The sequence below is a fragment of the Phycodurus eques genome, chromosome 2 (assembly GCF_024500275.1).
Source record: "Phycodurus eques isolate BA_2022a chromosome 2, UOR_Pequ_1.1, whole genome shotgun sequence".
Taxonomy (NCBI): Eukaryota; Metazoa; Chordata; class Actinopteri; order Syngnathiformes; family Syngnathidae; genus Phycodurus; species Phycodurus eques.
The window spans coordinates 16,002,148-16,025,319 of record NC_084526.1 but is presented as its reverse complement, the minus strand read 5'-3'; the positions used below and the strand labels follow the sequence as shown (position 1 = coordinate 16,025,319).

Genomic DNA, 23,172 nt, shown 5'->3' with positions numbered 1-23,172 from the left:
CCTGCGTGGGTTTTCTCCGGGTACTCCGGTTTCCTCCAACATCCCAAAAACATGTATGGTAGGTTAATTGAAGACTCAAAATTGGTTGTTTGTCTATATGTGCTCTTCGATTGGCTGGGCGACCAGTTCAGGGTGTACCCTGCCTCTCGCCCAAAAATAGCTGGGATGGGCTCCAGCACACCTGCAACTCTCGTGAGGCTAAGCGGTATGGAAAATGGATGGAGAATAAGAATAAGAATAAATGGCGGCACGGTGGTTGACTGGTTAGCACATCTGCCTCACGGTTCTGAGGACCCAGGTTCAAATCCGGCCTCACCTGTGTGGAGTTTGCATGTTCTCACCGTGCCTGCGTGGGTTTTCTCCGGGTACTCCGGTCTCCTCCCAAATCGCAAAAACATGCATGGTAGGTTAATTTAGGACTCTAAGTTGTCCATAGGTGTGAATGTGAGTGCAAATAGTTGTTTGTTTATATGTATATGTGCCCTGCGATTGGCTGGTGACCAGTTCAGGGTGTACCCCCCCTCTCGCCCAAAGATAGCTGGGATGGGCTCCAGCATGCCCGCTACCCTAGTGAGGATAAGCGGCACGGAAAATGAAGGAATGAATAATAATAATATTAATAATAATACTTACAGTTCTGAGGACCCGGGTTCAAATCCGGCCTCCCCTGTGTAGAGTTTGCTTGTTGTGCCGGTATACCTAGCTTGTCGCCTATCGGTCTTGAATTACTTAACTTTGACTTTGTTTTGAGTTTAACTGTCATGATGGTGCTTCCAGCCGACAGCTTGAAAATGTCCGATCTTCACCCAGCCTAGCTTCCGATTCATGGGTGGAGAAACCTGGTGTTGGGTGGGGGGCAGTATCATGTAAATTAGATGCACTGTTACATTACAATTAATTCAAATTTGGAATGACTCCCTCACAGACACATTTTCAGAAATAGCTGCAAAAAATGTACTTGGTTGTAATTTTACATTTGATGGGTTGACAGGCACCCCAGAAACATAGCTATTTGTATACAAGCCATTAAAGAAACAATTTTCTATAATATACCACTAACACAAGGATAAAGTTACTTTGTTCATTGGTATTTATTACAGATCCAGAAGGCCTGAGCACCCTGTTGGAATTGCACAAGTCTTTTGCTACTAAATCATTAATAGAAACTGATAGAATGTAGTTTATCATTAAAATTCTGGACTTTGATGCAAGTTTTTCATCTATTACAGGCATGTTTCCTCAAAGTAGTTATAGGTATTTCACATAAATGACACAGTGGAGCAGTAGGCCCAATATGAATTATTTTTTGCTTCAGAGGGCAGATGAAAAGAAACAGACACTGAAAACAATGGGCATTATTAACAGGAGTCACGACTGCGGTGGTTTTATGAAACAATACGTCTTTTTTAATAACATTTTCAGATCACAGTTTAACCTCGGCACAGGAACAACTCTGGAGACATCTGTTATTGCTGTCCTCACTATATTTTTGGGAAGAGCAGAGTGACCTCAAAGCTGGGAAATTGACTGTATATGATTTTATAATTTTAAAAAAAAATAAAATAAAAAAAAAAAGCTTCACACGAAATTGATTCAGATGCACCGTTTTGTTTCATACACTTTTATGTTGTCTCCAGAAAACCCTCTCAAGAGAAAGGACTGCACCCATGCAATGTGTGACATTAGCACTATAATAGTATAGACAGGCGGCTACAGGTTCACTGAAAAAAAAATAGTCAGTGGTGTAGCATAATGGCTTCATCTCAATGTTGCGATGAGAGGATCTGCTACCATTTTGAGTCCAATCACTCTTTTATTGCGTTCCCCACTTTCTGCTGCCTGAGCTGTCAGCCATCAAAATGCAAATGCAATAATCTGGCGTCTCAAAGGAGACACATCCTCTTTAAGTAAACTGCATGTGCAAGGAAGACTGTATGAATGTGCTATATAGAAATATGGATGCAACCATAGGAAATACCTGGTCTGTGTACTTACCTACCTAGTAACTAATTACATGTAACAAGATTATGTAATTTAATTACAAAATGTATGCAATTGTTGTCCATTACATTACTGCACCGGTGTCAAACATACGGCCTGTGGGCCAAAACAGGCCCGCTATGGGGTACAATCTGGCCCGCAGGATGAATTTAAAAGTCGACAAAATACAAAAGACATTGTGGTCGAGGGGACTAAGGATCATTTTGAAAATTATTGTGCTCCTCTAAAAAATAGAATGGTAATAATTCCTAGGTTTTAATAATTTTAAAGTTCAGTACGATATTCTTCAGTTCCAAATACCTGTGACTTAAAGGTTGTGTGCCTTGAAATACAATCGCTGTGATCAGTTAGTATGCACACATTGTGGATGACGAACTGGAGCAAAATATTTTCAAGAAATCTGAGGTTGTTTTGTAAAATGATTTTAAAAAATTTCTTTAAAAATAAATCTTTTCCTAACGAATTTGAGTTGTTGTACATTCAAACAAAGGGGAAAACGTATTGTTGTTTAATATTATACCAGGTATTGTAAGAGTATTTACATTTCATCATGTTTTGTTATCAGGTAAAATTTGCACATAGAACAAATATGTGGTTAATTCCAAAATAATTATCTATGTTTTTAATCCACTTTTTTTGAGGCAACATCAAAGGGTCCTTTTGCTGCATTATTTCAAAATTAAGAAAAGTAATCAAAATGTAATCAAATGTAATTAGTCAAAACTTTGAGAAAGTAATGGAAATAATTACACGACTATTACATTTTCAACAGAATAAATTGTAATCATAACCAATTACATTTCCATCCATCCATTTGGCCCATATTCCATCGTTATACCTATTTACCAATCTGTCTGTCTGTCCTGCCATCCATCCATTTCTCATGCGAAAGTACACACTTATGTTTTACCCCCCCCCCCTACATTCAACTGGAACTCCCAAGTGGCACGTGCTATTTCCTACCAGCCAGCACCAGCGGACAGAAAAGTCTTGATGACGTCACGTGAGCTCCGACAAAGTGGATTGCTCAGTCAATGCGCGCGATTGCGTTGACTGGAGTGTCCAGCAGGGGGCAGTAAACGTTCTCAGGTAACGGAGGCCAGGTTTCTTTGATGAGGAAGGAGGGGAGGAAGAAAGGAGGGGCGTGTCTTTGTAGTCTTTCCCATGATGCGTAGCGTGGAAATATGACGTGTGAAGCACGCACACACACACAAATACACATGCGTTACACTACAGCTACGAGTAAGCGAGGTGTGTTTTTTGTGTCAGTGTGTGTGACTTCCACAGAGGAAAAGTGCCTCCGGCGAAGCCACCCCCGCCCCCCGCCGGCTGTGGCTCCCGGCTGACCCGAGGACTTCACACCGCCACGTTCGGACTCCTGGAACTTAAAAAAAAAAAAAAAAAGTCCCGTCATTTTTTAGTCGTAAGCGATGCACTGGCAGCATGGCCAAGTGGTTCAAGGAGCACCTCGGATTCAAAACTACCAAAGCACCCCCTCCGGCGCCCCCGAAGCCGGACTACCGACACTGCCTCACCGGTGTGACCGGCGCGCCTGGCTTCCAACCGGGGGCCACTTTCACGCTCAGCCCCGCTCAGCCGGACATCCTTGCCGCTTACAAACTCCAAAAGGAGCTGGACTTCGAGGACCCGTACACTCCCGCTGGAAATATGTCGTTCGCCGTGGGCTCGCCGGACATCAAGTACGTGTCTCCGAAGCACCGACTCATCAAGGTTGAGACGGTGGAGAAGAGCAACCCGGCGCCGAGTACTGATGGTGGAGGCGTTGGTGTGACGGTCGCTGAAGCCGTCGCCGTGGGCAGCGTGAAATCTCCCACTTCTCCCCCCACGGAACAGGACAATAAGGAGAAGGTGGGTGAACTTTTTTTGTGTTTAAATTAAGTCAAAATAATACGGTCTAAAATGGATACATACACCATTTGGTTTTAATGGTGTTTCGTTCAGCCTGCGTAAACATGCTGTGTTTAGTGTGCTGTTTATATAAATCTGAATTTTGTCAACTTTGCGGGATGACCCACTTTGTGACAACCAGTGGAACTCGTCACACGGTGCAAGCGGTAGCACACTTCCGACTAATGACTAACCTGCGCGGCAGGGAGTGCTGCGTGAACCCGGTCCACTCACAGGAGCCACGGGACCAGTATTACTGAAAAGTGAACCTGGCTTTCTTTCACTTTGTACGCCTGTGACTTTTACGGCAAACGTGGTGCGTTCAAGTGATCTCTTCAGCATATATGTTGTTATTGACATAACGCAATTTTAATGCGTTTAATATACTTGATAGCATCACATTTTCGTTTTACGTGAAAACATCCAATCAAATAGCAGGGATTTATTTTTCATATACATTTATCCATCCATCCATTTTCTATACCACTCCTGTCCGCATTAGGGTTACGGATGAGCTGGAGCCTATCCCAGCTGACATTTACACCCTGGACTGGTCGCCAGTCAGTCACAGGGCACATACTGTATAGACAAACAATCATTGACTCAGACATTCACACCTATGGATAATCTAGAATCTGTAATGAACCCAACAGGCATGGTTTTGTAATGCGGGATAAAGCCAGAGTACTCAGAGAGAATTCGTAGTCATTATCAGTGGCACATAAACAATGGTGCATCAAGTGATGTCATGGCATTGCCGGATGATATTGGAATGTTGTCCATACACGTTAGAACCAAAACTACTGTTCGACCATTACGTCATATTTTTTCAATGATAGGAAAAAGGGTCCCCACCCATGCTCTACGATGATATCTGGGGATGGCTGCCACATGTGGTTATATGTAAGCCCATGGATATCAAACTTATTTTGGGCGAGGATCACATTGTAGTTTTGGTTTCCCTCAGAGGGCCATTATGACTGTGAAACCACATCAATGTCTAATTGCCTCATCATGTTATTACATGTACAATAATTTAGAATAATAAAAAAATAGTTGTTCAGTTTAGTGTTTTTGTAAAGGTGGTTTTGTAGCAAAAATTCTTGCTATATCTCAATGTCATTAAAAGTGAAGGCAATTTTAGTACAGATTTTAGCAAGAAACTTGAAGTAGAAACATGATTTGCTTTAGCGCGTCACATCAGCAATGATAAGGCGGGTTGGATCTGGTCCCTGGGCCCAGGTTTGGCACTTGAGTGTTAACCACTGTCCTTGGTTCCACAATTACCAATTCACATTTCTAGACCATAAATTTAAAAAAAGAAACACGAACCCTAAAACCGAGTCCCAACAACAGGAACTAGGTACTTTTTGGAGGACCACTATGTGTTTGGTCCACGGACACCGAACATCTAAATGTAGTTAAGGGGTACTTTAGCAACACTTGCATCTGTGCTTTTTAACGGTACACTGCAGGGAGCTGGAGCCTCTTCCAGCTGACTTTAGGCGAGAGGTGGGGTACACCCTAGACTGGTCACCAGCCAGTCGCAGGGCACATATACTGTAAACAAACAACCATTCACACACACATTTACACCAAAGGACAATTTAGAGCCTTCAAATGGACCTACTGAATGTTCTTGTTTTTGGAATGTGGGAGAAAGCTGGCCTGTGAGGCAGAAGTGCTAACCACTATTCCACTCACTGTGCTTCCCTTTTTAAATACATTTCACACAAATGTTAATTCCTCTAAGAAGACAACACTCATGCCCATGCTTTTTAAAACCACAGTGCAGAGAGGTTTTGTATCAGCATAAAGTGAACATGGAGACAGACATACAGGCAGGCAAAATGCTTCTTGGAGCATTTTGTCATGTCCTGGCCTCTCAGGAATTCACACACAAAGCGCACACACACACACACACACACGCTCACACACTCACACACACATCTCAGGAGAAACCTGAGAAGTCTAGTGCTGGCGAGGTTAAAGACGCGCTTGTGTGATGACGAGTGTTATCCGGCTGCATGGAATGCTTCGGGCCAAGTTCATAGACAAAATACACTAACTGTGTGTGAACACATGACAACAGGCATCGTTTAATATTATTGTTATTGTTGAGCGGCACGGTGGACGACTGGTTAGAGCGTCTGCCTCACAGTTCTGAGGACCGGGGTTCAATCGGGGCACTGCGGTTTCCTCCCACATCCCAAAAACATGTGTGGTAGGTTGATTGACAACTCTAATTTGCCCGTAGGTGTGAATGTGAGTGCGAATGGTTGTTTGTTTGTATGTGCCCTGCGATTGGCTGGCAACCAGTTCAGGGTGTACCCTGCATCCTGCCGGATGATAGCTGGGATAGGCTCCAGCACGCCAGCGACCCTAGTGAGGAGAAGCGGCTCAGAAAATGAATGAATGGATGGATGGATGTTATCTTTGACTTGTACTGAGCAGCCAGAACAGAGACGTGTAAAATTGCTCTCAGTATGGCACTCCTACATTGAGTCCTCTTACTTTAGCCATGTTGTATTGAGAAGCCTGGACAGAAACGTGTGTACCGATTTTAATAATATGCCACCACTACATCGCGCTAACATGCACTTCCGGTGCTATATTCAGGGTAAAATTTTTTGTGGCACTGTTGAGGTGATTAGAGGCAAAATTAAGATTGTAACATTTTGCATGTAGCTTGTTAACACTGCTATTCGTGTTGTGCAGCATCTGTGCCTTGTTTCCCTCCGCACTCCCACCCTGCTCTGGCACTCAGAAAACAACTGTTATTGCCATCCGAAGTATATTTCCCATATGCCTGAAAATCAGCATGACAAACTCATAAAACTCACCTTCCTCTGGAACTCAGTTTTATCAGTCCTAAACGTCTGTGTTAAATATATGAAGCAAACAGGATCCCGCCTACCCCAAAATATAATTTTGCTTCAACCAGTGCAGCTGTTCAAGCTGATTAAACAGATTACACATCGGTAGTACACTCTCTCACACATTAGCTTTAACAGACCTGACTGTGGGAGTGTGCTGTGCATGCTGAGCAGTAAGCGCCACGAAGGAGTGCTGACAGCCTCGCACACTTGAGCAGCACACAGAGAGATTGGCTTTCAAGGTTTCTCGTCAGGTGCTGAGGGGTTGACACAAGTGTTGTATAGATTGTGAAGTGCGATGCTTACTTGAGCTGTGTTTTTATTGATTTTAGGAAAAAGTGGACAGTGGTAGTACACAAGCATATAAAAAGAATGGGGAAAAAAATACAACACCAGCCAATCACTAGACACCAGAATGCATGGTACTGTTAAATGTATGTTCACTTTGTTTCATTACGTGATAAGCAGGTGTTGGATGGGGTGTGGATGTTCTTTTTTTGTTTTACACCGCAGTGCAGACAGAAAAAAATAACACTAGGGTTATACATTATCCCTGGTACCATTTGTAATGTGAATGGATAAATTAATGCTAACATGGTAACAATTGGTATAGCAAGATAGTAACCTGAGTCGAGAAGGTGCTGAGGCCAATTGATAAGGATTTTACATTTTGCCCCTGCCATCAGTTACTAGTGCATGAGAATTGATCAAATGCTAACATGCTAGAAGTTGCAATGCTACCATATATCAAGATGGCAACCCGAGCAGAGAAAGTGGTAAGGCCCATTGATAATATTTGTACATTTAGTTTCACATTTTGTCCTTTTTTTAGGTGCCGTTTGTAATGAGTATGGATAACATCTATTGCTCGGACCCTGGGTCTAGATCTCCACTGGCTATTTGTGAAGATGTAAACAAGCAAATAACGAATCACAATTGAATGGTTACTACTTTACTTTCCAAAATAATAGTCCAGTTCAATAGTCAGTTCAATTTGATTATTTGAAATCTATCTATTGGAACTGTAACAGAATCCGCTAGCACGTTTTGACTTACGACTGATGCCGTTTTAGCTGCCTCTCCATAAAGTTTTTCTTTTTAGTTTAAAATGGCTTACTTTAACGTTGATCCCTCACAGTAACTAGGCCACAGGTACAATCCCGGTTGGTTCTGTTTTGCGCTTGTCGTTGGTCCTTTAATCCCCACCGAAAGGACCCAGCTGCTGCTTTTCCAGCTAGCCTTATGGCTGCTTAGTCTGCTGGCAACCTTGCCACACTAGCTTCACTCTACCGTCTTGCAAACAAAGAGTCTACTTACCCCACATAATTCATTTGCACAGTATATGCTTCTTCTCTTTGGAGGGCAATACTGACAACACGGTCTAAAACTGACTTAGGTTGAAAAGAATTGTACAAGTGACTCAACTTCTCTCTGCTTGGGTGTATCGATGTTTTAATTACTTGACTAATGAACGCTAATTATATCAGCACTTGGCTGATTAGCGGAATGCCAATAGAAGAATGAAGTGTTGTTTATTGGGTTTGTTTTTATTTATTGGCGAAGGAGGGGAAAACCAAATTGCTCACTTTAGACCGACTTTGATGTTTAAAAATGCAGTGGAAGTCCAACACCTTACAATTCGGCCATAAAATTTTGAGTTTGACCCAAATTCTCAGGAAAAAGTTGACTTTGGAGTTTGAGCCTCATCGCAAGAGCTCAACGCATCAAAGGATTCTGACAAATTTTGGTTTTTATTTGGATTTCTTTGAGCTTAGTCATAAAAACATACTCTGTTTCAACCAACGAGTCAGTGTACTTTGTGAGATTACAGTTCGAGTCTGCGTTTTTTTTTTTTTTTTTTTCTCAGTGATGCACTGAGGCGTTTTGGACCAAAATCTTTTTTTTTCTTCACCAAAATAAAACTACTAGTGATGTTACGAGATGTGCCGAGTCTTCAAGGCGTGTGTCGAGTAATGAAGGGGGCGTTTCCACAAAGCGCGTATCGAGGCTTCCTTCATTTAGGGGCGGACCCAGAAGTGATGACGTCTGAAGCCTCGCTGTCCGGCTGTTCCACGTGACCGATTCGGGAAGCGCTTCAGGGTTTGCCGTGAGGTTTGACAGCAATCTCAACCCCTCATGCAGGCTCCATTCAAAATGTGTTTTTTTAATTTTTCTTTTTTTTTTCTTCTTTTTATAGCGTGGTCAGCTCAGTTTGGATAAAGACTGTGTCGTTTGTATAGGCTAATAGACTTTGGAGTGTTGACAGCAGTTTGGACATAGCTTGGACAGTAGCGATAGTGAGCGATTCCATTTGTCACTCCTCAGAATCCTTGGAAATAGGCTACTGCCTGCTAACCCAGCACCCTGGTCTGATAGCCCAGCTGTTGGTGCACTACCTCTCAACCCACGGTATGGTGGTAGCCTGAGTTCAAACCCCAAGCAAGACCGCACTGCATAAGGAACTATCATTGAGGCTTATCAGTTACTTTTGTTTATCAAAAACTGCAATTTCCACCATTTCTTTTTTTATTCATGGGGAAAGTATTGTGTTCACAGAAAGTAAGGTAAAATAAAACCTCACTGGGAGAGGAGAAATTACTGTACCCCAATTTAAAAGTCTTGCTCTTGAATGAATCACTTAACTGAAATAAATGATGATAAACTGTTATTTCTAAATAAGCACATTCAAAATCCTCTGCCCTCTTAAGCCCATGCCATTTTCCCAAAGTGACAGAAATACATTATACAACCTTCCATATCAGTGATGATGAAAATTTTAAGCACACAGAATATGTTTAAAATATATATATTTTACACTTTATGTTGGGAAATGACTTGGTCAAACATTGTTTTGTAATAGATAGTCATTCACAAGAGTGAAAAAGACGCAAAAATCCAACGCAGCACATACTGTATGTTGTAAAGATACAGCTGCCTGTGATTATGCACATGGCCAGCAGGTGGTTTCGTGTGCAATGAAGTGTCAAGAAATGAACCATTACTCAAACCAATGGCTGAGGTGTTATAATGCTTCATGAAGCTTCATCTCGCCATCACTAAAAACTACTCTCTATGTCTCATGCATAACATGTCACATGTTGATCACTGACAGCCAGTGTGTGTGTGTGTGTGTGTGTGTGTGTGTGTGTATGTACACATTAGAGTATTGAGTTCTTTACTATTAACAAGCAATGCCCAGTAGAGCTTTGCCGACTATCCAGTTAAATTGACTGGCAGGTGACTTTGTTCCACACACCCTACACTCATGGTTTGATAATGACATAGAGCCATAGTGTCATAAATCAACCATAAATGGGAAATAACACACACATTCGACAAAATACTAGTAACATAAACACACATTAATAACAAAGATGAACTTTTTTTTTACTGCAATAATTCAGATTTGTGTGTCGCAATTAATTATTGGAACCATGTGGCTTTTCCATCATCATGCTAGGAGCTACTAGCCCAAACTGAGCATCCTTATTGTTGCCCAACCTCGCTGCTTTCCGCTGTTTGGGGGTGGAATGCTTTTTGCATTGCATTACATCCTCATGTCATCAGTGGTTAACTTACTGTATTTTAGAGTTGGGAAAACTAACTTTGAAATCCCAAAAAATCAGAGGTCGACCAGCATACCGAAAAAGACAACCATCAGGGACCATATTTTCCCCCCTTTAGGGTAAATCTCTGTGTTGTTCAACTACCAAACCCTTCTCTAGTGGTCCATTGTCCTAGATTTATTTTCAGTCATCTTGCTTATGATTTCTACAAGTTAGCATTAACATTGCCACAGACATCCGTTACCGCCATTAACCATATTGTCCTTTGAAAACTTTGCGGTAAATATCAAAGTTGTTCGACTACAGAGTTCTGAGTGTCAGCACTATAGTAGATTTTTTTTTTTAATGTACTCTAATAATTTTGTCGAAATGACTTGGCATTAGAAAACGCCAGATAACAGACTCAAATATACCGCCATGGATCATATTTTTCACCAAAATGTCCATGTTGTTCATCTACCAAAACCTTGAGGGTCAACTAAACGTTTTATGCCCTGTCACGCTGATAATGTTGTCAAATTTAGTTAATTAGCATTTCTATCCCATAGACGACTGAGGTGAACTACAATGGCCCCAAAATAGAATAAGAGGTCTTCCGATCATTTGCTTTCATGGGTGAAACACTAACATGCATTTAACGGAGTTGCTTGGTGAGCAAATCCACAACAAATGGTCAAGTGTAGGGGAATTAACAAGTGAGTCTTCGGACTCTAGAGCGTTATCTGGATCGCCGCTAAGTGTGTGCTATGCAACCGGATGACTCACGATTTTATAAGGGCGGCACGGTTGCCGACTGGTTAGAGCGTCAGCCTCACAGTTCTGAGGACCCGGGTTCAATCCCCGGTCCCGCCTGTGTGGATGTGTGGAGTTTGCATGTTCTCCCCGTGCCTGCGTGGGTTTTCGCCGGCCCCTCCGGTTTCCTCCCACATCCCAAAAACATGCATTAATTGGAGACTCTAAATTGCCCGTAGGTGTGAATGTGAGTGCGAATGGTTGTTTGTTTGTATGTGCCTTGTGATTGGCTGGCAACCAGTTCAGGGTGTACCCCGCCTCCTGCCCGATGACAGCTGGGATAGGCACCAGCACGCCCGCGACCCTAGTGAGGAGAAGCGGCTCAGAAAATGGATGGATGGATGGATGGTTATCTTAGTTTAGTGTTAATTGTTAAGAATTTGATCCTGGACGGGATTATTTCCTCCGGGGACCCTAAAATAGTGACCCTAATATAGAGACGCTAAAACAGGTCAGCCTTAAGATGAGTACCCAAAGAAAGAGACCCTAAAACAGGGATGTAAAACAGAGACTCTAAATTGGGTTTCTACTATCATCACACTTGGCGTTTAATCACATAATTTGTCTGTCTAGATTTATTAGATTTTATAATATTGTCATTGATCATTACATGGATTCCAACTAGCTTGTTGTGCACTTTCAAGGCTGTGATGTTTTGTTGTTTTTAATGACGACAAGCCCTTCATGCTGGACGGCTTTGAGAGATGTGATCAATTCTCATCCTGCCTCCAAACTCATTAAAGGCCTCATCGGCTAGCTCATCGCTGCCTGCAACTTTTAGTCAAGGACGCCGTGAAAGTGACAACGAGCTGAACTCGGCAAAAAAAAAAAAAGTGTAAACAAAACACGGTGGCACAGAGTTGACGGGATTCTGCGGCATCCTCGTGGCCCGCCATTATTAGTGTGTGTTTGTGGATTGGAGAATTGGCTGCTCGAGTCTAGCAGAGCCAGCTTGCATAGAAACATCTATACATAGAAACAAATTTCCACAGAGTTTGTTCTGGTACATCTCCTCAGTGACCCTTTTGTAGTAGAAAAAACGTGTCTCAGCATTCCCAAAAACTCTTTTTCACTGCTTGTAGAAGCTGGCATTTTTCAATCTCTTCCACCCAGTGTTGCTGTTCTGTACAAATCAGCAGTGTGGACCCTAAAACAGGGACCCTAAACAACCGTCCACCGTAGCTACATTTTTATTAAAATGGGGACTCTAAACATCCATCCATCCATCCATTTTTTGAACCGCTTCTCCTCACAAGGGTTGCGGGCGTGCTGGAGCCTATCCCAGCTGTCATCGGGCAGGAGGCGGGGTACACCCTGAACTGGTTGCCAGCCAATCGCAGGGCACATAGGAACAAACAACCATTCGCACTCACAGTCATGCTTACGGGCAATTTAGAGTCTCCAATTCATGCATGTTTTTGGGATGTGGGAGGAAACCGGAGTGCCCGGAGAAAACCCACGCAGGCACGGGGAGAACATGCAAACTCCACACAGGCGGGGCCGGGGATTGAACCCGGTTCCTCAGAACTGTGAGGCTGACGCTCTAACCAGTCGTCCACCGTGCCGACTGGTGCCGCTAAACAAGAACTTTATAATGGGACCGTAACAAAGGCACCCAAAAATGGGCAAAAAACCAGAGACCTAAATTGGGGACCCTGAAACAGGGACACCAAAATGGGGACTTTCACACTGCCTGTAAAAGCTGGCCATTTAAGGTTGTACAAAATGTCAGGTGTGTGAAGTACAACATAAACTTCTCAGTATCATATGACAAAGGAATTTTTCAGGGGTTTCCAGGGTCGCTATTGATGCTTTTCCAGTACCAAAAGCAGGTGCTACCAGGTTTTATTTATAGTACAGCTATAAATAACGAAAATAATCATTGCCGTATTATTATGCTTTGGAGTCTCCGCTTTGTTGCAGTGCTCTGTTTTCTTGCTGCCCTCAGTCTCCTCTTCAATGACAACAATAAACACACACTAACGTTTGCTTACCCTGTTGCTGTGCCTTAGCTCTGGACGCTACAGTGTATTGTAGTCCATAGTCTCCACTTTGCTGGAGTCGCGCTCAGTCTCCCCTTGGATAAAAGTTGCCTCCTTGCCAAGGCTGAGATGTAAATACAAGAGACTCTAGTTATCATCCATTGGTGTTGTTGGTCAGCGTATCTTTTCCTGAATTATGCTTTCTGCCCTTTTCTTGCGGTGTGTGTGTGTGTGTTTCCTGGGTAGTAGGATCACCATGCAGTTGCCAATCCATCGCATCCCTCCATTTTCTGAGCCTCGTCTCCACACTAGAGTCGCGGGCGTGCCGGGCAGGAGGCGGGGTACACCCTGAACCGGTTGCCAGCCAATCGCAGGGCACATACAAACAAACAACCATTCGCACTCACATACACACCTACGGGCAATTTAGAGTTGTCAATTAACCTACATGCATGTTTTTGGGATGTGGGAGGAAACCGAAGTGCCCGGAGAAAACCCACGCAGGCACAGGGAGAACATGCAAACTCCACACAGTCAGGGCTGGGGATTGAACCCCGGTCCTCAGAACTGTGAGGCAGATGCTCTAAGCAGTCATCCACCATGCCGCCGCAGTTGCCAATATGCCTCGAAATACAACTAATACATGGAAGCTTCACAGAGATGCTAATAAAATTTAATGCATCTGTTGTAAAACTGTCACATAAGGAGACAGGAAGACAGCTGTTTTTTTTTTTTTTTTTTAAACTTTTGCTCTTCTTATAGTACAGGTAGTTTTCCAATTACAGCTTGAGTGTGCTCACCTGGCCTTTCACCTTCACACTCCACAATCAGCATCATCTCTCGCCTTGATCTTAGCCCTGTGATAGCCTGAGAAATGTCAGCCGCGCCCTCGTCAATATGGCCCATAAGAGTGCTTTTCTTCGGAGAGGCCCGATATGGATGGAAACATCATAGCCCATCATGTTTTGTTAAGGCGTCCATTTTAGAGCGCTTTGCAAGAGGTCTGCTCAGCCACACTGACTGTTATAATGTGATAAATTCTTCACATTTACCTTATAAAATCCATCGATCCATCCATACATTCCGTATTGCTTATCCTCACGAAGGTCATGGACATGCTGGAGCGTATCCCAGCTATCTTTGGGCAAGAAGCAGGGTACACCCTGAACTGGTCGCCAGCCAATCGCAGGGCACATATAAACAAACAACCATTCACACGCACATTCACACCTACAGGCAATTTAGAGTTTTCAATTAAGGAAACCACAGTACCTGGAGAAAACCCATGCAGGCACGGGGAGAACATGCAAACTCCACACAGCTGAGGCTGGATTTGAACCCGGGTTCTCAGAACTGTGAGGCAGATGTGCTAACCAGTCGATCACCATGCCCCACTAAATAAGATTAAATGATGGATAATAATAAAAAATAAATGTACCCCAAATTCTACCAAGGGCTCACTGAATAAATATACTATTACAGAGTTCTATCACAAATTGTAACTTAATTGAAGAAAATATAGTTAATGCATAAAACACAATAACAGGCTGTAAGCAATGGCTTTTCATTTGAAAATCCCCGTCAATATAGTGAATTGTCAAGGAAGTTCTGTTTTATTGGTCAATCATGCACGGTCACAAATTGCAGAAAACTTGACAGTTGTGATTTCCCTCTCTATTTACTGGAGTTTTTCAATTGCGGTCAGGCCAGCCGAAAAGTTGAAGTCAAGGCAGCCGCTACAAGGATTGTTAATTGTGGCCTACCGTGACACGTCACCTCTCCGCCAACATGCTAAGAGGGCCACCTTCAAAGTGAAAGCGTCATATATTACTGCATTGGACATCAATGCCATTTTAAGCTTTTATTTTGAGTTTGGAAAAGGAGCCTTAACCGTATGTTCGCCCCCTGGTTGGCTGTTGCAGGGACTGTTGCAAATGAAGCACTTTTCATATGCAGCAGTGCCCACATTTTAAATGTAAAAAATCGCAGACGAGCAGAGTCATTTAATCGTAGCTGCCAAAATCGCGATCACGATTAAAATTTCATTAATTGTGCAGCCCTGATATGGATATAAGATAACATCTTATTTTATATATATTTATTATATTAATGTACTTTTAAACTTATAGGCCCCTATTCTCAGGTGATGTAGCATTGATATGCAAATGTTTTTCCGGTTTCCGGTTGCGGTCCTGTGTGACTGTGTAGCCTTATTTTGTATTATATCAGACACTTATTAATTTGCCTACTATTTTGCTCTTCAAAGTTCGGTGCTTTTGGACGATTTGCAGCTGAAAATTCTGTGCATCACTAATTGTAATGTGTTATTGACCCACAGTGTCGTAGAACACCGCAGACTTCTCCAGCTATTTGAAGCGTCCCGGGCATTTTTCCTATTGTCACCATGGGTTGCTAGTATCAACAAGTTATTCACCAGCTCAAAAAAATACCCAATGAATGTCATGCCGAGCATTCTCAGAAAGCTTGTGAGGTGAAAATTGGTCCGTTGTCTTGGATTCATGTTTATGCCCCGTTCGCCTCCGCTCGTTGACATGAGATCATCCCATCGAGAAAACACTGGAAAGCCTCCGATATAATGTAGTGATCCTCAAAGCGCGTTGCATAAACATCACTATGCCGTAATACAGCACTATTGAATATAATAACTAGTCATGGTTTTGGGATTTTATAAACAGCGACCCCAAAAGTCATAGGATGGCCTTTTATAACCACCCTTTGCTACAACCAGGCTTACCCGCTGTCTTTTCCATTTGTGTTGTTGTGACGAGCTCCGTCAAACAACTCCACTAGGTCACAATTAGGCCTCAGACAGCCGCTCTCGACACGTCATCCATTTTGTTTAATGACAGTGCGTGTCATCCGGGGGAGTCCTGGCGGTCGGGCAAATTCTCGCAACTCGCTGATTAAAAGGACGCGATAAATCGGCATGAGTTTCTTCTGTCCGCGAGTCAACTCTGTGCAAACATATGCTTTACCCGAGTGGTATTTATTTCACATTATAGAGCTTCTTCTTCATTCCTGTGCTGTTATTTCTTTGTGTTGCTCTGCAGGAGGTCGCCAGACTTGCTGCCTTGTGATTTCTAAATTCCAGCTTCTATTTTGCGGGATAGAATTTTTTTCTCTGTAAGTCTAACATTAAAATGTAGGAGGGACAAGATATGGACATTGTGTTGTGTCGTGTCTTAGTCTTGATATACACTATCCACAAAAAGTCAAGCATATTTAGCTTTAGGGGGAAATTGTAGGATGAACCTAAAATGCACTTTTACCATAACATGTTATCTTAATTTGGCCTTCTTTTAAACTTTCTGTACATCTATTCAGTGTTTCAGTAATTTGACTTGAGCAATAAATTTTTAAGGAGGTCCACTTCTATGCCTTTCTGTGACTCTTCCAGTCTCTCTGTATCGCTGTTCCATATTGTATAATATTTCTATAAATAGCCTGCCAACCCATCAAGTGTGAAATTAAGCAACCAAGTAAACCTTTTTTGAGCGGCCTCTTTCTGACAATGTTTCTCCTTGCTCCTGGATTAAAAAACAAAACTGTAATTGGAGTTACTGATTTGTCATCTGAATCAATTTTTAGGAGAAAATTACATGACAAAAAGTGTGTGTTTTAATATCCAATATGTCTGTACAGTATCATGAGTTACAGGAATTCCAACTCTGTGTAAATAATTTACCACGTCCAAGAAATTCAATCTTTTAATGTGCATTTTGAGAAAATCAGCCACTGTCTGCAATTGTTTGCCGTGGTTCACTCACTGCAGGATTTAGGAAGTGCTCCCTTCCTGACAGGAAGTGTTTACAGCTTGACGACATTCCCTTTTTAACTCGACTAGTTTGCGCTCGCCTCCTTGTCTGCTAAAATGTATAACAAATGATTAAATGTTCACAGCTGTTCTGGTTGGAGCAAACGCATGGATGTCATAATAGTGACAAATAGTGATTGCCCAGTGGTGGTCAGACACGCCACTGACGATGCTGCTTTGTTGGTATCGGATTGGCGATGGTCACTGAAAGCCTCAGAGCTAAATGGCTGCGATTCCAGCCTTGTCTGAGCGTCGTCCAATGACATCTGCGCAAGAGGTTATCTGAGGCCATGCTTCATCATTAACTTGTCTTCACGTGAAAAATCTAGAGCTTTGTTTGCCTTCTTGTGGCTCTGTAAATCAGTAGTGATCTTTTTTTTTTTTTTTTGCAAACCAATACCAAATCAAATCAAAACAATATCTTGCATACTCATGAATGCCATGGGAATTTATTTTGAAAATTTGAACGTAAATACTCATGGCCTGTTAAATAGAACGTAAATTAACCAGGTTCAATTGAATTCCGTGTAATATTCATCTATCGTCCCTAACTGAAGTCCAGCGCTTGCACGGAACAACATGGCTGCGAACAGAGTGGTGCTACTTTAAAAAAGCACAGTCAGTGTTGCCAACTTAGTAATATTTAGCGGCCTTACGACCGCTCTAGTGACTATTTTTCAAATAAGCAACTAGCAAGTTTAATTCCCACTAAGAAACAAACAACGCAAGCAAAATAATTTTTTGTTGGTTTGTGTATGACAAGAAAGGAGGCAGCTGCTGGAAGCCAATCACTGAGTCAATCACACTGAACATTTTCAAAGAAATTTTTTTTTGTGGCAAAAGGAGTGATTGCCAAGTTGGGAACTAGACCCGAGGTATATGCTTCCAAGTCGCAAATATTTTGCAGGGATATAAAAATTATGTGACAATCATATCAGAGCTTTTAGTTGGCCCAAAGTTAAGGAAGGTAGGAGTAATTGGTTTCGTATTTGTGTTTTATTGGTGCACCAGTCCCCATAAATAGGTATGCACTCACCTCGTACCCCAGTTTGAGAACCACTCCGATAAATGATGTTGTTTTGTAGTGCGCTACTTTCGGCTTAATACGACGCAAAACTCCTCAATATGCATCAGCATTCTTGGATGTTAGCCCTTTTCCTCAATTTTAGCCTACTCGTGCATTGTCAAAGAAGAAACACTCAAAGTAACATTTCCCTTGTAATTACAGCGCATGTGGGATTAACATAGTTTATAACTTTAAACATTCCGCCGCTGCACTAGCACTATTCTACTGCAGCAATGCCGCCAATAAACCTATCACAGGAGGTTCCAGGGGGTGGTAAAGGAAGGAAATTGGGTGCCGTCGAGCGTGTCGCTAAGTACTTCATCTTGAATATCTATCGTATATTAAAGGAACTTTTTATGCGGTGCAACCCAGGCCTCCACTCTAGTCTCGTGTGAACTGAAGCCCTAAAACTGGCTGTACGCTGTACGTGATGTTTTTAAATCCCAACTCATGCTCCACAAGTAAATCCTGGAGAGAGTGGTGATGTGTATGTGAAACTGTAATCAACTGTCTAACAATCAAAAAGAAGACGTTCAAGATGCCTGTGGACAAAATCTCTGGTAAAATACAATTGCTAGTAAAGGGGAATGCCGAAGAAGGCTTGCTCAATTAATGTCATACTTAGTGTTTTTCATTTGATTTAATGTCATACTTAGTGTTTTTCATTTGATTGTTTAAGATAGGGCGACTGGTTAGCACATCTGCCTTTCAGTTCTGAGGACCCGGGTTGTAATCTGGCCTCTCCTGGTCGGAGTTTGCATGTTCTCCCCGTGCCTGCGTAGGTTTTCTCCGGGCACTCCATTTTCCTCACACATCCCAAAATCATGCATGGTAAGTTAGTTAATTGAAGACTCTAAATTGCCCGTAGATGTGAAAGTGAGTGTGAATGGTTGTTTTTTTATGTGTCCTGCGATTGGCTGGTGACCAGTCCATGGTGTAGTCCCCCTCTAGCCCAGAGTCAGCTGGGATAGGCTCTAGCACGCCTGCAACTGTAGTGAGGATAAGCGGTATGGAAAATGAATGAATGTTTAAGATAATGAATTTGGACCGAAACTTCTGACTTGACTGGACACTGAATGTTCAGGTTGGTTTTGTTCCTGTGCATGACAGTAATGCCAGTTTCAAGCTAATGCCAAAGATGGTATGGATGGATGGAAGATGAAGGCATTCTAATTGTCTATGACAAAATGTCTGCCAATCACTGTCGGACCGGAAGCTGCCAATGGCTTCTCATTCCCTGCATACACTGCACGATTAGAATGTAAAAAAGACTCCACAAAGGGAATAACAGTACAAATATCAGACTGGTGTGTAAATTCATCCATCCATTTTCTGAGCCGCTTCTCCTCACAAGGGTCGTGGGAGTGCTGGAGCCTATCCCAGCTATCATCGGGCAGGAGGCGGGGTACACCCTGAACTGGTTGCCAGCCAATTGCAGGGCACATATAAACAAACAACCATTCGCACTCACATTCACACCTACGGGCAATTTAGAGTCTTCAATTAACCTACCATGCATGTTTTTGGGATGTGGGAGGAAACCGGAGCGCCCGGAGAAAACCCACGCAGGCACGGGGAGAACATGCAAACTCCACACAGGCAGGGGATTGAACCCTGGTTCTCAGAACTGTGAGGTAGACGCTCTAACCAGTCGGTCACCGTGCCGCCTGGTGTGTAAATTGAATGAGGAAAAATATTGATTTTCAGGAAGAATAAAAGGGAATGCCATTTGAAATAACAACAGGAATCTTAATTGTTGCATCAGAGGGGAATTGGATTACCACAAAATGAATAAAAGTGGGAATATTAAGACCACCATCGGAATAAGGGCGCCAATAACAGAGGGAGTATCAGTGTGAAGACACCGGGAATAACAGAGAATGTTAGAGGGAATTTACAATGGAATACACAAAACGAACAACAGTGGGAATACCAACAGGAATGTCATCAAGGCGACAAGACTTCATAGCACCCAACCTGACTTGACTTGAAATCGACTGCAAATCAGAAGTTTCTTTGCATTGAAACCTGACTTGAACCAGACTTGATTAAGAGAGGTATACCTCTCTTAATGGGACTAGGTTGAGTGGGTTTGAAAGCTGGAGGTCAACAGTTTCCCACTGCATGGTACCTACAATGGTGCCAAGTGTTCCAGTGTACCCGTATTTTGTTGTTGTATTGTTCTGTCATTACGGGGAAGTCGAAAATTGTCCGCACTCTGGAGAGGACGAGACATCATGCGTGGTAGGTTTGCCAGAGAGCGAGTAGCTATCACGCGCTTGGTCTCTAAATACCGTGGCAAGTGATTGGCTGACATAAGATTTGGACTCAACCAGTCGCGATAACAGTTATTGATAATGTTATCGCGTTTTCCTCCATGTAAAAAAAACTAGGTTCAAGCCCGCAGCTACGCGTCTGCGGCTGGCTAGCTGCTAATGTGGGTAACACGCCGCCCCTCTAAAAGTCACTAATCATCGCCTCCATGGCGGCGATCAAAGTACAATTAAGGAGTAATTAACAGGAGAAGACCGCTAAGCCATGCTAAACTGGCACTAAACTATCCTTAAATGTTGTCATGAAGCACCAAAATAAGTGATTGGGACTACAGTACAATTTTCGCTTAAATCACTTAAAAACCCTAGCCTCGCGTTTTACAGTTCAGTATTTAATTTAAGAACAGTAAATGTGCTTTTTTATGACTAAAAGCTCAGCTTCTGTATTTTTGGACGCTATTTTAATGTTGGACATTATGGGGGCACTTGGAGAGCTAAATATTTTTTGAGGTTGCACTTGGTGTAAAACGTTTGTGAACCACTGGCTTAGGGTTGCGGTTACAGGTTCAGGGTTATGTCAATTTGACCAGAGTAGTAAGACAGAAGGTAACATGTATTTTTGAACAAATTACTGATACATGATGTACAGCTGCAGTCTGTATCTGCATAGAGGATGACCCAGCTGCACTCCAAATGTCATACAAACCATTAAATTACAGATTCTGCCGCCTGGATATTTACAGCTATGCCGTGCGTTGCCACTGCAGTCTGGTCAATGATATCACAGCTCTGGAAGCTTTCCTATGCAAACTACGCACAGCTATAAACATGGCTGCTATATTACAGCTGCCCCACATAGGCAGGAATGCAAAGCTCTGAAGCACCGACATCAAATGTGTTCCTAATCTCAAAGTGGGAGTGGGGTGGGTAATAAATTTGCTGTAAGTGGTGCGGCACAGATGTCTCTAAGGGAGATGAAACTAATGACTGCGCATGTTCAACATGGAATCCTTTCAACATCTACCAAAAATGCACTCCTCAGGCTGAATTGCAACGAAAACAGAAGATACTTTTACGAATAAATTATAGGCACGTTGAGAAGAGCTGTAACCTTGCTTTTACCATTTCCCCCCCCCCCCCCTTCACTTACAACCCCAATTCCAATGATGTTGTGTTAAACAAATAAAAACAGAATACAATGATTTGCAAATCATGTTCAACCTATATTTAATTGAATACACTACAAAGACAAGATATTTCATGTTCAAACTGATAAACATTATTGTTTGTTTTGCTTGACAATCTCATTCATGTGTACACAAATTCCTGCGCAGAAGTGATTCTTCAATTAGATTAAAGCAAAGAAAATGAATTCACCTGCAAAAAAAAAAAACAATCCACAATTTCCCTCAAGTGAAGTGCTCACACAGCTTGATTGAGAAAAATGTCTTCATAGCAAATAAAATAGCATGATTACCTTCTCTAGTCTCTCAGTAAGCCTTTAGAGGAAGGACATAATTCTCCCTGAAAATGTTAAAGCAGCAGTTGTGATGCTTTTGTAAATATAGTCCATAAAGTTTCATTAAAGTCTGCTTTGTGTTGGTGGTAAAACACAGTCCTCCGCACCATCTTCTGAATCTGTCTGGGAGATATTTAATGCAGCTCAGTTCTTTGCAAAGGGTGCTGTGATTAATGGTAACTAGACTTGCCGCTGACAAACACAACAGTACTGATTGCGGTAACGGCATTGTGCCAAATGATTTACATAAAACGGCCAAGCACTTTGCGATATGATCAGTGGTTTGGAGAGAGACATCAACAATTAATCAATTAATCAATCGGTGTAATTTTGAAAAAATAAAATAAAATTTAATTGCACAGTGGGATAGTGGTTTGCACATTTACCTCAGAGTCAGGAGATCCAGGTATGGAGTGTGGAATGTTCTCCCAATGCTGGTTGGCTTTTCTCCTGGTACGCTGGTTTCCTCCCAAATCCGCAAAATATGGTTCGTAGGTTGATTGAAGACTCTAAATTGTTCACAAGTAAGAATGTGAGTATAAATGGATGTTTTCCTGTATGTGCCCTACAATTGACTGGTGACCAGTCCAGGGTGTACTCCACCACCTGCCCAAAGGGATAGGCTCCAGTTACCAGCTACAGAACATGGATTAATGGATGGCTGTAAATCTGCTTCAACTGGTGATTCGCTCTATGATAACCTGCATTCTACTTAAAGTGCCATAAAACAGGCCAAAACAATGTCTCGACACACCACAGAAAAGTGTAATGTTAACAAGCCAGACAATTAATGAATGGATAGAAAAAAATGCAAAGTATGTGAAATCAGGCTTCAAAATGGTAAACAATTGAGACATTCTTTGAGCTTCCAGATTCTGTGGGCATGTCGCTGGTTGCTCTGAAAATCCCACCTCCAGCTGTCAATCAGCTTCTTCTGCCAGAGTAGCATCTGCTCCATTTGCACACTGATTGAGGAGTATCTGTAACATTTGCACAACCAACATTGTCCCAGATGATCGCACTACTCGTCACTTTAAACCGCATACACTCCTTGAAGTCTCAGCGCCCTTTGCACAATGGTCATTGCACCGGACTATTGCAATATTAGTCATTCGAACTGCTCTAAGTGCTAGAGGACTCTGCATGTTTTTGCACAATTGTTTTTTGTCAATGTCTTTATGTCTCAAAAGTGTTCTGTAAATTGACTGTCTGTTGTACTAGAGCGGCTCCAACTACCGGAGACAAATTCCTTGTGTGTTTTGGACATACTTGGCAAATAAAGATGATTCTGATTCTGATTCTATCACGGCTCCTACCTATCTGCGCATAGCCTTTTCACGGGCTGCAGAGAGTC

The 23,172-nt window shown here is 42.4% G+C and overlaps 1 protein-coding gene across 3 annotated transcripts in view; it reads left to right on the top strand.

Annotated features, from left to right (window-relative positions):
- The first annotated feature begins 3,235 nt into the window (after nucleotides 1–3,235).
- Nucleotides 3,236–23,172, top strand: part of LOC133397539 (SH2 domain-containing adapter protein F-like) — a 155,014-nt gene continuing 135,077 nt past the window's right edge. For all 3 annotated transcript variants that reach the window (XM_061668563.1, XM_061668547.1, XM_061668554.1), the window contains exon 1: nucleotides 3,236–3,870. In XM_061668563.1, coding sequence (XP_061524547.1) covers nucleotides 3,445–3,870 — 426 coding nt within the window. In that variant the 5' untranslated portion in view covers nucleotides 3,236–3,444. The remainder of the gene's footprint in view (nucleotides 3,871–23,172) is intronic.